The 16,034-nt window shown below is 42.3% G+C and overlaps 1 protein-coding gene across 1 annotated transcript in view; it reads left to right on the forward strand.

Annotated features, from left to right (window-relative positions):
- The window catches only part of sycp2 (synaptonemal complex protein 2), a 49,482-nt gene extending 34,596 nt beyond the window's left edge, over positions 1-14,886 (forward strand). The window contains 7 exon segments of the mRNA XM_056299195.1: positions 5,059-5,240; positions 6,082-6,176; positions 7,691-7,790; positions 8,008-8,066; positions 11,710-11,788; positions 12,188-12,244; positions 14,791-14,886. Coding sequence (XP_056155170.1) covers positions 5,059-5,240; positions 6,082-6,176; positions 7,691-7,790; positions 8,008-8,066; positions 11,710-11,788; positions 12,188-12,244; positions 14,791-14,862 — 644 coding nt within the window. The 3' untranslated portion in view covers positions 14,863-14,886.
- The last annotated feature ends 1,148 nt before the right edge of the window (positions 14,887-16,034 follow it).

Raw genomic sequence — 16,034 nt, forward strand, 5'->3', positions numbered from 1 at the left:
GTCCATGAATATCACAAACAGAATCGGAGACAAGGGACAACCTTGGCGGAGTCCGACACCCACTGAAAACGTGTTTGACTTTGTGCTAAGAATGCGGACACAGCTCTCGCTTTGGTTATACAAGGACCGGATGGCTTGTAGCAACTGCCCTGGTACCCCATACTCCCACAGAGTGCCCCGGGATACACGGTTGTAAGCCTTCTCCAAGTGCACAAAACACATGTAGACTGGCTGGACAAACTCCCATGCCCCCCTCAGCACTTCCGCAAGGGTAAAGAGTTGGTCCGTTGTTCCACGGCCAGGACGGAATCTGCATTGTTCCTCCTGGATCCGAGGTTCGACAATCGGTTGGAGCCTCCTTTCGAGCACCCTAGAGTAGACTTTCCCAGGGAGGCTAAGCAATGTGATGCCCCGATAAATCCAAGGCTATAGCTTTAGCATAATGCCACATTTTGGAGCACACCCTCTGGTCCCCCTTTTTGAATATGGGAACCACCACCCCAGTCTGCCACTTCACAGGTACTGTCCCTGACCTCCACGTGACACTGAAGAGGCATTTCAATCAAGACTGCCCAACAATGTCCAGAGTTTTCAGCATCTCAGGGTGAATCTCATCCACACCCGGCGCCTTGCCACCGAGGAGCTTTTTAACTACATCAGAGACCTCTGCCAGGGATATGGGTGGGGCTTCGCCTGAGATTTCAGACTACCTCCACTGAGGATGTGTTGGTCGGGTTCAGGAGCTCCTCAAAGTGTTCTTTCCACTGCTCGACAACATCCCCAGTCCGGGTCAACAGTTCCCCTCCCCGGCTGAACACAGCCTGAGTCAAGCCCTGCTTCCCCTTCCTGAGTCGCTGGATGGTTTGCCAGAACTTCCTTGAGGCCAACCAAAAGTCCTCCTCCATAGCCTCACCGAACTCCTCCCTCACCCAAGTTTTTGCTTCCGCAACCACCGAAGCGGCAGCCCTTCTAGCCTCCTGGTACCTGTCCACTGCTTCAGGAGACCCCTGGGCCAACCAAGTCTGAAAGGCCTCCTTCTTCAGCCTGACGGCTTCCCTCACTGCCGGTGTCCACCAGTGGGTTCCTAGGTTGCCGCCTTGACAGGCACGATGACCTTATGACCACAGCTCCTGGCTGCCGCATCTACAATAGAGGCGTTGAACAAGGCCCACTCAGACTTCATGTCCCCAGCCTCCCTCGGGATACACGAGAACTTCTTCCGGAGGTTGGAGTTGAAGACCTCATGGACAGGGGCCTCCGCCATTCGTTCCCAGTTCACCCTCACTACACATTTGGGTTTGCCAGGTCTGTCCGGTAGCCTTCCAACCAACTGATCCAAGTCACCACCAGGTGGTGCTCAGTTGACAGCTCTGTTCCTCTCTTCACCCGAGTGTCCAAAACATACGGCTGCAGATCTGATGATACAGCCACAAAGTCTATCATCGGTCTTAGGCCTAAGGTGTTCTGGTACCAAGTACACTTATGAACTACCTTATGGTCGAACATGGTGTTATTGCCAATCCATGACTTGCACAGAAGTCCAATAACAAGGCACCGCTCCGGTTCAAATCGGGGAGGCTGTTCCTCCCAATTACGCCCCTCCAGGTTTCTACATCATTGCCCACATGAGTGTTGAAATCCCCCCCTTTAGAACTATGGAGTCTGGAGGCGGAGCCCTATCCAGGACACCACCCAGAGACTCCAAGAAGGCCGGATACTCCAAACTGCTTTCGGTGCATAAGCACATGCAACAGTCAGAGCCTTTCCTCCAGCGACTTGCAGTCATATAGAGGCAACCCTCTCATTCCCCGGGGAGAACTCCAACATGGCGGCACTCAACCGGGGACTTGTGAGTATCCCCACACCTGCCCGGCGCTTGTCACCTTGGCCAACTCCAGAAAAGTAATGAGTCCAGCCCCACTCCAGGTGTTTGGTTCCAGAGCCCATGCTATGTGTGGAGGTGAGTCCAACTATATCTAGTTGGTACCACTCCACCTCCCGCACCAGCTCAGGCTCCTTCCCTGCCAGAGAGGTGACATTCCACGTCCCGAGAACCAATCTGTGATGCCGGAAGTCGGCACGCCCCAGTCCCTTTCAATTCATGCAACATGGTTAGCCTTTTGTCTGTAAAGGTAAGCTTTTTGTCTGTAAAGACGTGCCGACTTCCGGCAGTCCCCTTCCGTTCATGCAACATGGTTAGCCTTTTGTCTGTAAAGACATTTTTCAACGCTGAGAATGAGTTTTGACACATGGCGGTTGATGCGCCAAAAGTGAGTGCATCAATATTTTCTGTAATTCTGGATCTTTCCTTAGAGTGGATTCAAATAAAGAGAGAAACAGACCACAACTGTCCTCCTCTCGTGACTGAAACGCATCTTTGCGCCCCCAAAAAGCTAACTGGTTTGACGCTAGAAATGATAGCAGAGAGAAAATAATGATTTCTCGCTAACTGCTCTGTGTTGACCATTGTCGATACCTCTTTGCCAGTGTTTCCTCATCTCTCCCTCTTTCCATCGTGTCTCATTCTCCATGTGTTCTTTTGATGCATGTTTAATCAGGCCTCTGTCTCTCTTGATTGCATGCTTCCAGTGAGAGAATCCCATTTCGGTGAACACAGTCAACTACAAACTTTTGACAAGCGAAACAAAATGTCAATCTTCGTTCCAACCCTCACCTATGGTCATGAGCTTTGGGTAGTGACCGAAAGGGGGAGATTGTCTGGGCTCAGCCTTAGAGATAGGGTGAGGAGCTCGGACATCCATTGGGAGCTCGGAGTAGAGCCGCTGCTCCTTCACATCGAAAGGAGCCAGTTGAAGTGCTTCGAGCATATGATTAGGAAGCCTCCTTTGCACCTTCCTTTGGAGGGTTACCGGGCACAGCCAACTGGGAGGAGACCCCGGGGTAGACCCAGAACTCGCTGGAGGGACTACATGTCTAATCTGGCCAGGAATGCCTTGGGATCCCCCAGGAGGAGCTGGAGGGCGTTGCTGGGGAGAGGGACATCTGGAGTGCCCTACTTAGCTTGCTGCCACCGTGACCCGACCCCAGAGAAGCAGCTGAAGATGAATGAATAAATGAACAAAACACTGCATCAGCTGTGATGCTGTATTCCAACCACTCCCTGCGGTTATACCACTGGGTTACGAAAGACCGTTTCTGACCCTTGGGAATTTGCTCAAGGTGGGCTGAGCAGGCATATCAACCCCCAAATCGTCCGGCATAAAGCTGCCAGTTGGAGAGCTACTGTGAGGATTGTTTGAGGGAATGTTGGCACTTTCCACGTTGTTCCTTATCCGATGTGAGGGTCTAAGAACAGGATGTTGTGTTGCTGTAAAGCCCCTTAAGGCAAATTTGTAATTTGTTACATTGGGCTATACAAATAAAATTGACTTGACTTTCCTCACTGTTAGCTATGGCTAATGATGGCTGTTGCTCCTCGCTTCATGCCTCTGCTACTTTGGAAGCAGTTCCCTGTTGCTCCTCACTCCGTGAACTAGCCTCAGTAATGCCAGGTGTGGTTTCCTCTCCTCCTTCTTCGCTTCAATCATTTTGAGTTGGTAATTTGCTTTTGTGAACTTTGAAAAATCTTCTTACATCCATTTCGAGGTTTGGTCAGTTCGCGCACAGCAAAAACAGTGTACCGACTGAGTGTACCTTACCCTACTGAAACTCGCGAGACACCTGCTGACGCAACACGTGAAGGAAACGTGCAAAACCGATATGATTTGGATTGGATAGCCGCCTAACATAAAAAGAAATCTTTCTTAAATTGAATTAAAAATTATAATTTTGTAAGTAGCGCACTGACATGAAATAATGCAATAACAATTCTGATTTACTTAGAGGATTTAAACATCTTGAAATAATTTGGGAGGGGGGCATTGAATGTCGTTGGGGGAGGGCTAAGCCTCACTACAGCGCCCGCTGGAGCCGGGCCTGATTCATTTGTAATTTGTAATATCTACTCTGAGCTAATGCCTGGCCTGTGTCTGCTCAATTTCTTGAAGTGCTTTCAATTTGAAATTAGCTAGACCTTGAAAACAGGTCATGGTTTTGTGATCAGTGTCTTGGTTCAGTTTTAGCATTGGTTTTTTTATGCCTTTGGAAATTTAGAAATGAGTTAAGTTATTGGCATTCAGATGATTTCTTCAAATTCTCCTAGTTTAATTTCAAGTATCTCATAAGATTTAGGAATTTACTGGGATAAATGAACGATAACTTGATGTCTTAGAAGACTTGAACTTTTTTGAGTGTTAATGATCTTTTTAACATGAAACTTCTTCAAAATATACAGTAAAATCCATAATTGAAGGATGGTATTGGGCTTAAATAAGGGTTTGTGTAAAATTAGGGTAGCAGATATATTACTACATACCCTCCCGGGATCAATGAAGCTCTAATGCATAGCTACATTAAAAAGTAAACATTTGAACCGCACACTCCACCAAATGTAGCCAGGTAGTTTCACCTTTCAAAAAAATTCTTTCAATCGTGCCATACATAGATTTACCCATCTCCAAGCAACACAAATGAACAACTGAAATTGCAGTAATGCTTGGGAAAAACATTGCAGCCCAGTTATGTCTGAGTTGTGGGGACGCTGCCCATCTGAGGTATGTCAAAAGACTTAAAACCACGTGTCAAATTTCAGATTACCGTGGGACCAGCAATATTGATATGAACGAAGTGACCTTGAATTCACAGATCTCACCAAAGCTTGATGACACAAGGAAGCGGGATTGATTCCATGGATTTGATTTAGATCTGTTTTAAGGGAGTTTTATTGATCATATCACAAGATTTAAACTTTTAATGTGATTGTTGTGAAGTATCGTGTGCTCAAATGGAGGTGAATGTCATTGTTGAGATTTTCTGTATGTAAAATTGGGAATTTGTAAAATTGGGGTTTGTAAATGAGGGGTCAGACTGAGCTGACTTCAAGAATGGGCTCATTGTCTTCTGAAGATGTTTTAATCATCAAAACGCTTCACAATGTGAGGCGCTTTGGATGTCTAGAAAAGCGCTATATAAATGTAATTATTATTATTATTATTAAAGTGTCATCTGAGGGTGCGGTGAACGGGGAGGTGGCCACCTCCCATACAGCGAACTCCAACCAATGGGCTGAAGACGATGTGGACATGGACAATTACTCAGAGCTGCCAAACATCACTGTTGCCACCAATGAGCTGGGCTCTATGTGCCATCAGTTCAGTTCTGAGCTGCAGTGGAAGGTCCAGGTAGGAACACCCAAACACACTGTTGGTCATACACGGAGAAGCTGGCAGGCTGGCTGATACAGAGGATTAGGCAAAGTTACTTGCTGAAGTCAAAATAGTATTTGACTAATTATTTTGCAACTCTGCAGTCAATTTAAAACAAATTGAGAGGCAATTATTATGATAAAATATTACCTTTTTAATTGCTATTAGGTTTGAAAATTTTACCCCAACCCCCAGTTAAAAAAAAAGGAAAGGAATTGGCCTATTTTACACATTTTTAGACTATCATTTATCTATTATTTAGATTATATTTATGCTTTTTGAATTTAAATCAATTACTTTGATTTTTTTATTATTATTTTTTGGGGTTATACACAAAAAAATATGAGGTCACATTGTTAGAAGCAATGATCCACAATTGTTTTCTTGTGCCATTTAAGTGACCTGAAACAGAATTTGGGAATCACAATCAACTAAAACAGTATGTCAAGTCAATTTTATTTGTATAGCCCAATATCACAAATTACAAATTTCCCTCAGGGGATGTTACAGCAATACAACGTCCTTACCTTAGAACCTCGCATCAGATAAGGAGCAAATGTAACCAGTTACTTTCAAAGGGCAGTTATCTTCACTAAAAATTATTTTTCTCATAGCATATTGCATGTGTTTGAATTAGCAGTTTAAGTTGTTCTTTTTCTCGAGACTCACTCTGTTACCTCCTGACCCTTTCTTCATCACTAACCTCTTACCACATATGTTAACTTTTCTTTTTTTTACTTTTCTTTTGTATCGTTCAGGCATGAAAATATGATAAAAGTATGTCCTTGCAGAACATGTTTTGTGTGCTTGTATTCAGAACCGCTCCAGGAGGATGGAAGTTTATACCAAGCAGTCTCTGAAGACAGTACAACAGCATGTGTCCTCTCTCAGCTTGCATGTTGGCAAATACAGGTCAACAAACATGACAGTGTTGCGAACAGAACAAAAATATCTTTATGCATGTTTAATAATCCAGGTAAGGTAATCGTAGAAATTTGAATCAGTTCATCTGGGCACAACGTTTATTGGGAGAAACATGTCATCACTCATCTCATCATCTTCAGTCTTAACTGACTGCATGTATCCCCACCCTTATAAACAGCACGGTGGCATAATGACCAAAAACAACGGTCAGTTTCCTATGCAATTTACCGTGACCATTAACTAGAGTTACAATGGCCAATGCAACTCTCCCCAATCCTCTGTGAATAGTACACATGGCACACATGTATTAGATTATTGTGATTCACACATTTAGGAGAGGAGAGCTTGGGAGCAATACAACAGGGTAGGGAGATGGTCTCAATGTTATAGACCAAGCTGTCAATCTATACTATGAAAAATTCCCTGACTTAAACATGTCAACTTAAACTTGACTCCACAGCCGCACTAGATTTAAACCTAGCAGGCTCTCTAATCACCTACAACCTGCTGAATGATAAGTCCCTAGTGTCAAAGTAAACGTAGACAGCAATCCCCAGTGTCAAACTAAATGTAGATCGCTATCTATATTGCTAGACAAAAGAGCGGCACTGTCCCCAGTAGGGTGAATGCTGTCCACTTTCAGCAGGTAAGGGTGGCCCCAGAAAGAAGGCCAGTTATCAACAAAGCCAAATCCCTGCTCATTACAGTAATGAGCCAGCCAACAGTTCATTAAAGTGAGCCTGCTGTACTTCTCATCGTTAACCCTCATGGGTAAGGGACCAGAGACAATCAATCGATGCCGACATCTTTCTGGTAAAGCCAGTCAGGTTACACTATTATAGCCATAAACTTACAACCTATGAAATATGTCTGTTATGATACATGTAACCTGCCAACCATCATCAAGATTAAAGTGAATTTGTGTAGTGGCTGGTGTTTATTTATTATGCCCATGGTACATGTTTTATAGTGTCTTCCTTAGAAAGCCAAAGACTGTTGACCACTGTGAAGTGTGACTGAGAAAAATCACAGCTTATCAATAGTTTTTCAGCATCATTGATATAGGACTGCTGGTTCAGAGCTTGACCGAATACAATTTAATGTCAACAAGTTAGCTAAGTTAATTTGCAAAAAGACAGAATTGAAAATGCGCGGCGCTTCATCATATTGGAAAAAAGTGTTTAAATAATGTAAATTCTTTAATTTAATTAACTATTTAGTGCTGTTTGTTTTTCAGGATATATTTTTAGTATCATGTAAGTGCTCTTTTTGTTTGTTCTGATGTAATCTGTCTGCCATCTTTTTTGTACAGTCCATCTTATTTTCATCCTTATTTAGTTTATTTTCTCTCCTGTCAGTCTTTGTATCCATCTTTTTTTCTGTTTGTGTATGTGTGTGGTGTGAGAGTGTGTCTGTGTCAATTTGTGAGTCTGTGTCCATCTGTCCGTCTATCTGTCTATTTCTATACATCTGTTTATACCCATTTGTCTCTGCCTTTGCAGGAATGAGAGGCTGGAGAACGTCTGCAAGGTCTTCATGGAAGAGATCAACAACTTGGAACAGGATAACAACTCACTGGTGGACATGGAGAAAAACTTGACTGTATGGAAACTGGACCCCCCCCCCCATGTTTTCCTCATATTCATACACACAGTCATCTCTACCACTCCCAACTTATGAGTGAATGTCCTTTAATACACAGTGCCCTCCTAGACACTATCCTAAATATCAGTTAAGAATATGACTCAACATGCTACCCTACAAAGAGATATGGATGTTGTCAGTGTCTTATAAGGGCTTTCTCTCCACATTCCCACAGTCATACTGGAAAAAGCAGAGCATGGCTTTGCGTTCCTACCATAATCAGAGAACCAGGAGGTAAGATTTAGAATGGTGTGTTTTCATGTTTGTGTGCATGTGTGGGATTGTGAACAAGCACAGTTTTGTTGTACTGCAAAGACTGTATTGTTGGTGTTAGATGCTATCCTTTTGCCACACTCTGATCAACACAATCAGTACTGTCCCCCTAAAGGCCAAACCCAAATACTCTGAAAAGGTTCTGTCACACGCTGTTATCTTATTAGACAGGGTTTGAAAAAAGCAATACCGGAAAGTTGTGACTTAGGCCTGCTGTTATAAGTTTTATATGCAGATATGCTTCCAGAGCACAAGATGTTTTTTTGTTTTTTTTACTGTTTAATAAGGATGTGCTCAATGCTTGCCTTATGGTGAGTTTTGTCACAGGGTTCTCTGGAAACCAGAGTGATTTTTTTTTTGTACTAAGTAGATCTCCATATACTGCACAAGGACTTTGACTTGGTGGGTTATTAACATGGCTAAGGAGATAAACCACTTGACTGTCTCTGTAAGCCTTCATCTGTTTCTTCACATTTTATTTGACCTATTCATTTTCAAAAATACAAACTAAGAATGCTGTAAACTGTGAACCAGGGAACCCAGTGAGAACCCAAAAGATGTTCAACATAGAAACTGGCACCCAGTAAAATACAAATATAAATAAAACACACACACACACACACACATTGAATACAGTCTAGCCAGTAGTGAACCGTGACTCTTAAACCTTGGTCCTCTGACCCCCCCCCTTCCCTCGTCAAGGAAAAAAAAAAAAAGAAAACTACCTGCCTAGCCTGCTGTGTCCTCTCCTGTAGTAATGCAAAAGTTACCAGTGACAATTCCAGCTCTGAAACAAAAATTAAGACACAAGTCAAGCTTTAGCAATGCAATGAGCAAACAGCATGGAGAGAGTGAACGTTATCACCAAAACAGCTAATTCCTAAGCAAAATGCAAATCCTCCTTGCAAATATTCACATCATCACACAAGCTGTGTGTGCACTTCAGCAGAATGTGGTGACAATGGGCCGAGGTGCAAAACGCATGACAGCCACCCCCTCCTACCACACAAAACTAACAAAATTTCATGTAAGCCTACACATCATGACAGCACGCACAGCCAAGCAACCATTAGCGACTCACACTTAAGAACCATGGACAGTGAACAGCAATCATGGCATTTTGGAGCCATCCATCCGTTATCCAAACCACTTTTCTTGCTCTCAGGGTCGTGGGGATGCTGGAGCCTATCCCAGCAGTCACTGGGCAGCAGGCAGGGAGACACCCTGGACAGGCTGCCTGGCCATCACAGGGCTGACACACACAGACAGTCACACCTAGGGATAATTTAGTACAGCCTGACCTACATGCCTTTGGACTGTGGGAGGAAACCGGAGCACCCGGAGGAAACCCACACAGACACTTTTTCTTTTCAATTCAATTTATTGTCATTAAAAATAATGTGCAGACGTGTAAAATCGAAATGAGGGCTGTGGCTTCGCCAAACAGTGCAAGACAGACATAGACAAACATAGTATAAGATATAGTATATACAGATGAAGACTAAAAGCTAAAGATAATCCAGCCATTATCTGAACCGCTTATCCTGATCTCTGGGTCGCGGGGATGCTGGAGCCTATCCTAGAAGTCATTGGGCGGCAGGTGGGGGGCGACAGGCTGCCAGGCCATCACACATTCATACCTAGGGGGCAATTTAGTGTGGCCGATTCACCTGACCTACATGTCTTTAAACTACGGGAGGAAACTGGAGCACCCGGAGGAAACCCACGCAGACACGGGGAGAACATGCAAACTCCACACAAAGGACAACCCAGGATGACAAAGGACAACCCCCCCCAAGGTTGGACTACCGCGGGGCTCGAACCTAGAACCTTCTTGCTGTGAGGTGACCGTGCTAACCACTGTGCCGCCAGCAAAAGATAAAGTTAAAAAAAAAAGCACAAACAAGTAATATTGTTAATATTATTAGATTGGCACAGCAGCCTATTAAATATATATGTTATGATAAATGTGCATAATGACCGCTGAGTAAGTAAATTTACAGACTGACTGGCAATTCTGCATAATGACCTATTGTAAATATACTATACAGTGGGACTCTGATTAAGAAGTGGACATGGAAGCAGATAATAGTTTACAAACTTTATCTAAGCACTTGGAGAGAGAGGTACAAAGTATATGGATGTATTGTTTCTGAAAATATAAACAAATAAATAACCATGTATGGTTTCACTTTGGCCTATGATTTTATAACTAAATAATTCCTTAATGTACTCCACTAGCACATTAACAGATATGACGATATCACACATTTGGGAAACAAGGCTTGAAGATAACCACAATCTCTTTCCTTTATACACAGCACTGCAATATACATAAAACATTAGTTGCATAAAGTTAGCTGCGTTCCACCTCATCCACCTCACTACATTTCCTGCTAGCTTAACGAGCCACTAAGGGCAGAAACGTTAACTTGCTGAACGCATCATAAAATTCTCTCTAATCATGTCGATATCTCTTAACAAAAATGACATGGTCAACTTAGCATAAACAACTGAAAAGATATGCTTACATTTGTCACAGACACACAGTATGTCTACAGCGATATCCTTGCACTGGATATTTGTGCATCAGGAACTACAATGCAATATCCTATTGCATTGTAGTTCCTGATGCACAAAAGCTATCACCTCATTCAAGTCAGTATGTTGTTTTCTTCTGAATCAGCCCAGTTCACGGCAATGTCTCTTCAAAGTCCAGATGTTTATGATAATATGGTGATTCTGGGCTAAAATCACGAGTATTAACGTATTGCTAAATCCGATTGCAAAGTATAATTTGATTAGGTCATCCACTGCAGGCATAATACATGATAAGCGGCGACGTCCGATTTGATGAGATTGATCCAACCTTGCAAAGTGAAGTGATGTGCTTACTTGGCAAAAAAAAAAAAATCATAATTTTAATTTTTTTCTCGTAAATTTGTGACTTTAATCTCAGAGAATTTCCGAGTTTTTTCTCACAAATTTATAACTTTATAATCTCAGAGAATATCTGAGTTTTTCTCCCTTAAATTTGAGTTTGTTCTTATAAATTTACGACTTTAATTTCAGAAATTGAGTTTTTTCTTGGAATATTCCCCCCCCTCCTCTGTCTCTATAATTTATTTATTTTTACCTACAATGGTCCTAATATGGCATTGTAGTAATTGGCTCAGAAAAATGTAAAAAAAAATATTTGATAGGTAGAAAAAGCAATATTTATCTTAATGTTAAAAGGTGACATTCAAGTTTCACAAACACTGAACAAAGCATGAAAGAAACTATGGCAAAAAAGGAGTCAAGGAAACTCTCAAAACAGTTCAATAACACTACAAACTTATGTTTCATTAACTTTTAGGGTCGACTTTCAAGTGGCATCTGCAAGTTTGATACATTTTAACTGAATAACTGCTTCAATTAGGTATCAAAATCATGGTATTCTAAAGTAATATACTATATTTAATGTTGATATCATACTGTGGTTTTTAAAGTCACAAATGAACACAGTGTATTTTCTTCCCCTTTATCTTTTGGCATGTTTGCTATTAATTTCTGTGCCTTTTCTCTGCTTAATTGTTTGTCTGCCGCTGTTTTTAACCTCCAGGCTTGAGACCGTGAAAAATGCCCTCCAAAGCCATGTATGTCACAGCCTGGAGTATGAGGGGAAGATATTCACCTCCCAGGTCTGACCAGAGAGCTTTAACTTCACAGCTAACATCCAATATGCACTCTAGTATGTCAGTTATGTGTTAAACCTCTTGAGTTGTGCAAACTGACAATTATTTAGAGGAATGACAAAGAACATGACATTTTATCTTTTGCTTATGATGCGCATTCCTAATTTGGCTCATTGGTTAGTCAGTACCGCCGGATTCGTCCAGTTTTTTTTAATAGAACACATCATTGCTTCCTGTCAACCTGTCTGTTTCTTTATTTATGCTGAGTGGCCTTTGAAAACATTCTGCTTATCTCATTGTATCTTGTGTAAATTCTCCACTCCAATTCCCCTAATTGTTGCCCTGACTGTGGCATATTCTAAGTTCCAATGCCTTAAACTCTGCTGTATTGCCTGCCGTTTTCAGATGTGCTTGATGAGTGAAGACATGAGGTCGCTCCAGGACAGGCTCTTCAAAGAGATGGTGCGTTGACATGACACCAGTCACCCCTTAGCAGTGCTTAAAGCAAAAGGATCTGAAATATATAGATATCTATTTAGTTTTTTTTTTATTTTAGTGTAATTCATTGTTTCAGCTAAGCAGAGCCCATTTTGAAAGCTCCCACACTAAGTGCAGACTTTGGAGGATGAAGGTCCCTTAGGGGTGGGATGCCCCGTAGGGCTGAGGTTTAATAATAAAAATAATAATGATAATAATAATAATAATAATGCATTTTATTTATACAGTGCTTTTTAAAATACTCAAAAGATGCTTTACATGTGCTAAAATAAACATAAAAGCAACCTACCGAAAGCATAAAACACACAATTACACATTAAAAGCAATTCTAAAAAGGTGGGTTTTGATTAATGGTTTGAATATGGACAGATCGGTGCAGTCTCTGATGTATTTGGGGACGGACTTCCAGGGCGTTATGGAGAAGGCTCTGTTGCCCCAGGTCCATTGCATGGTCCTGTGGTGTAGACAGGAGGTTGAAATCGAAGGAGCAAAGGCTGCAGGGAGGAGTATAGTAATGGAGCAGATCAGTAAGGTAATAGGTGATGTTATGGAGAGATTTGTGAGTGAGGAGAAGGACTTTGGATTGGATCCATTGTGGGACAGGGAGCCGGTGGAGGTTCTGGAGGACAGGGGTGATGTGGTCATAGGAACCGGGTGGGAGTAGGTGAGCAGACGGGCAGCAGAGTTTTAGATGTACTGGAGTTTGTTTAGGACTTTAAATGGTGAGCCATAGAGAATGCTGTTGCAGTAGTCAAGTTTGAATGTGATGAAGGCATGGATCAAGGCTTCAGCAGCAGAGAATGAGAGTGATGGGCAGAAATGAGCTATGCTCTTTTAGGTGGGGGAAAAAGGCACTTATGGTCATTTGATTGACAAGGTGTTCAAAGGAGAGCAGGCAGAAGTTGTGAGGGGTTTTGGTAAGAGATTTGGGACTGATGATGATCATGTTAGATTTATCACAATTTAGTTTCGAGGAATTTGGCTTGCATCCATGATTTAATTTCAGCGAGGCAGTTGTTCAGACTGGAGTAAGTTGTAGTGGTGATGGATTTAGTGAAGATGTTGAGCTGGAGGTCATCAGTGTAACAGTGAAAGTGGAGACCATGATGATGTATGTATGTATGATGCTCCCAAGGGAGAGCATGTAAAGGGTGAACAGGAGAGGACCAAGCACCAAACCCTGCGGGAGGCCTTGGGACAGTAGCAGTGAAGGAGATGCAGTTGATGATGCTGATGAACTGTTGTCTGTTTGTGAGATATGACTTTAGTCAGGAGAGGGTAGTACTGGTGATGTTGAGGGAGGAGTCAAGGTGGGAGAGAAGAATGGTGTGGTTGATGGTGTCAAAAGCTTCAGTGAGGTCCAGGAGAGTAAAAATACTGAAGTGGTCAGTCTGCGAAGAGGAGGTCTCTAGTGACTTTAAGGAAGGCTGTTTCTGTGTTGTGCTGTGAGCGGAAACCAGATTGAAATGGTTTGAACAGGTCGTTGGAGATGAGGTGAGCTTTGAGTTGGGAGGTGACAACACGTTCCAGTATTTTTGACAGAAGGGGGAGATTGGAGATAGGCCCGAAATTGCTCATGATATCAGGGATGAGTCCAGGTTTTTTTTTAGGGTGAGGGTGACAGCAGCCAGTTTAAGTGTATGTAGGACTGAACCAGAGCTGAAGGAGGAGTTAATGATTTCTGTGATGAGTGAAGAGATAGACAGGAGACAGTTCTTAACAAGATTGGATGGGATCCAGAACTCAAGTGGAGCTTCTCATTCCTACCATAAAGTTGGACAGCTCCATTTGGGACACGGGGGAGAACTTTGACAGGGGGCTGAATGGTAAAGGGGGGGGGGCAGATTGATATGGATAGTGTCAATTTTAGATTGGAAAAATTAAAAGAAAGTAGCAATTGTTAACTGTGAAGGAACTGGAGGTATTGTCACTAGGTTTGAGTGTATGAGGTGTGAGTAGTAGTTTTCTTGCAAAGTTTTTCAAGCTGTTGCTTAAGGGATTTCATTTGATGGGGTTCAGGAGTATACCAGGGAGCTGAGTGTGTGAATGAGACCATTTTGGTTTTGATGGGGCCAAATGATCAAGACAGAAGCAGAATGTGTCATTATAACAATTGACAATATCGGAGGATTATCAAACAGCGGGGTAGGGGAGGCAGACATTTTACTGGTAAGAGAGGCAGAAAGAGCTGGGGGGGGGGGTAGATAAGATTTGTGAAGGAAATTATGCGTTTGACTTTTGGGACAGGGATAGGGATGTCAGTGTCTATGGTGATTGCCAGGTGGTCAGATATATTGAGGTTGAGGCTGGAGTTGATGTATTGTGAGACCAGTGGCGCAGACCAAATCCAGGATGTGACCATAGCTGAGTGGGGAAGTTGATATATTGTGTGAAATTGAAGCATTGTTGCAGTTCCAGTAATTTTATGGCAGATTTACAATCAGTGTCATCAATGTTTAAAAGGATGTGTGTTAACTGTATTTTCCCTTTGCTTGCATGCCTTCTTTTAGCGAGAGGAGGAGCTTCAGAGTGTGAGGAGAGGATTACAGGCTTTGTTTCTGACTGATGGAGTAAGATTCTGACTCCATCAAACAAATTGCACTGACATCAGTAGAGATAAGGTTATAGTTTTAACTGCACATGCTGTGTAGGTTAGACTATGCTGCTGGTAACTATTTTGCTCCATTTTAAAGTATTTAACAGATAGGTTTATATTTTCAAGTTCTGCCTTCGTTGCATGTACATTTTGTCAAATTCATGTATGGTGAAGTAATGCATGTTCAGTTATTTTTGTATCTTCATGTTTTATTCAGATATAATTTACTTTATTATAACGTATTACAGCACTTTTGGTGATGTTTGACACCAGGAGTGGTTATGCTTTAATTGTCTTGGCTTTGTAATATCTTTAATATAAATGACAGTAAAGCACTGAAAATGTAATACTAATGAAACATTTTATAATATATATTGAAAGCCATCTCTTGACCTGACAAACATTTGCAAGATATAAAAGGAAAACGGTCTAAAAAATTCTTTAGCATCAACTCCGACGTCAATTCCATGTTTGTCAGCAGGATGCCTTGACAAAAATAAAAAATAACTATTAAAAGAAAATAGAGACACGTGCCATTCTTTAAAAAAGACCTTGTATTTTGAAGACAAGTAGTGCTTACAAAGGTATTTTTCTCTTTTCCGTGAAGACATTGACAGTCCCATTCAGAATGACTTACTGTATATACAGTTAATATCAAATTCAGCCCCACACCCCCCTCCCAGTCTGCACCTTCCCACAGAGTCCAAGTGACAGATTATTCGTCAAATAAGAAAAGGTGAAGCTGGTCACATGCACAACTTCCTCCCACTATATGGGTTCACACCACCTTGTCAAAGGAGTCCATGAAGTAATGATAATAAAAAATAACCAACACTGACTGAATGACAACATTGTTTTTCCTCCGCTCTCATCCTGAGAGTCAGAGGTTCCACCATAAGTCCTCTTCTTCCAGGTAGCTTCCAGTTGGAGACGCACAGTGGTTCTCCAAGACACATCGCCACAAACATTACTGTCCATCTCTTTCCCCTGTCCTCTGCCCCTCCCAGTGACAATGAGGGCGAGGGGTGCTGGAAGAAACGTTGAAGACACCCTGAAGACGCCCTGGGCTTCATTGAAACAGTTGCCTCCGAGTGTTTCCAGCAGCCAGGGACAAAAATTCTAAGCTCAGCATTTCTTCACAGAAGAAACTCTCCGTTT

This window comes from Lampris incognitus, chromosome 2 (assembly GCF_029633865.1).
Source record: "Lampris incognitus isolate fLamInc1 chromosome 2, fLamInc1.hap2, whole genome shotgun sequence".
In the NCBI taxonomy this organism is placed as follows: domain Eukaryota; kingdom Metazoa; phylum Chordata; class Actinopteri; order Lampriformes; family Lampridae; genus Lampris; species Lampris incognitus.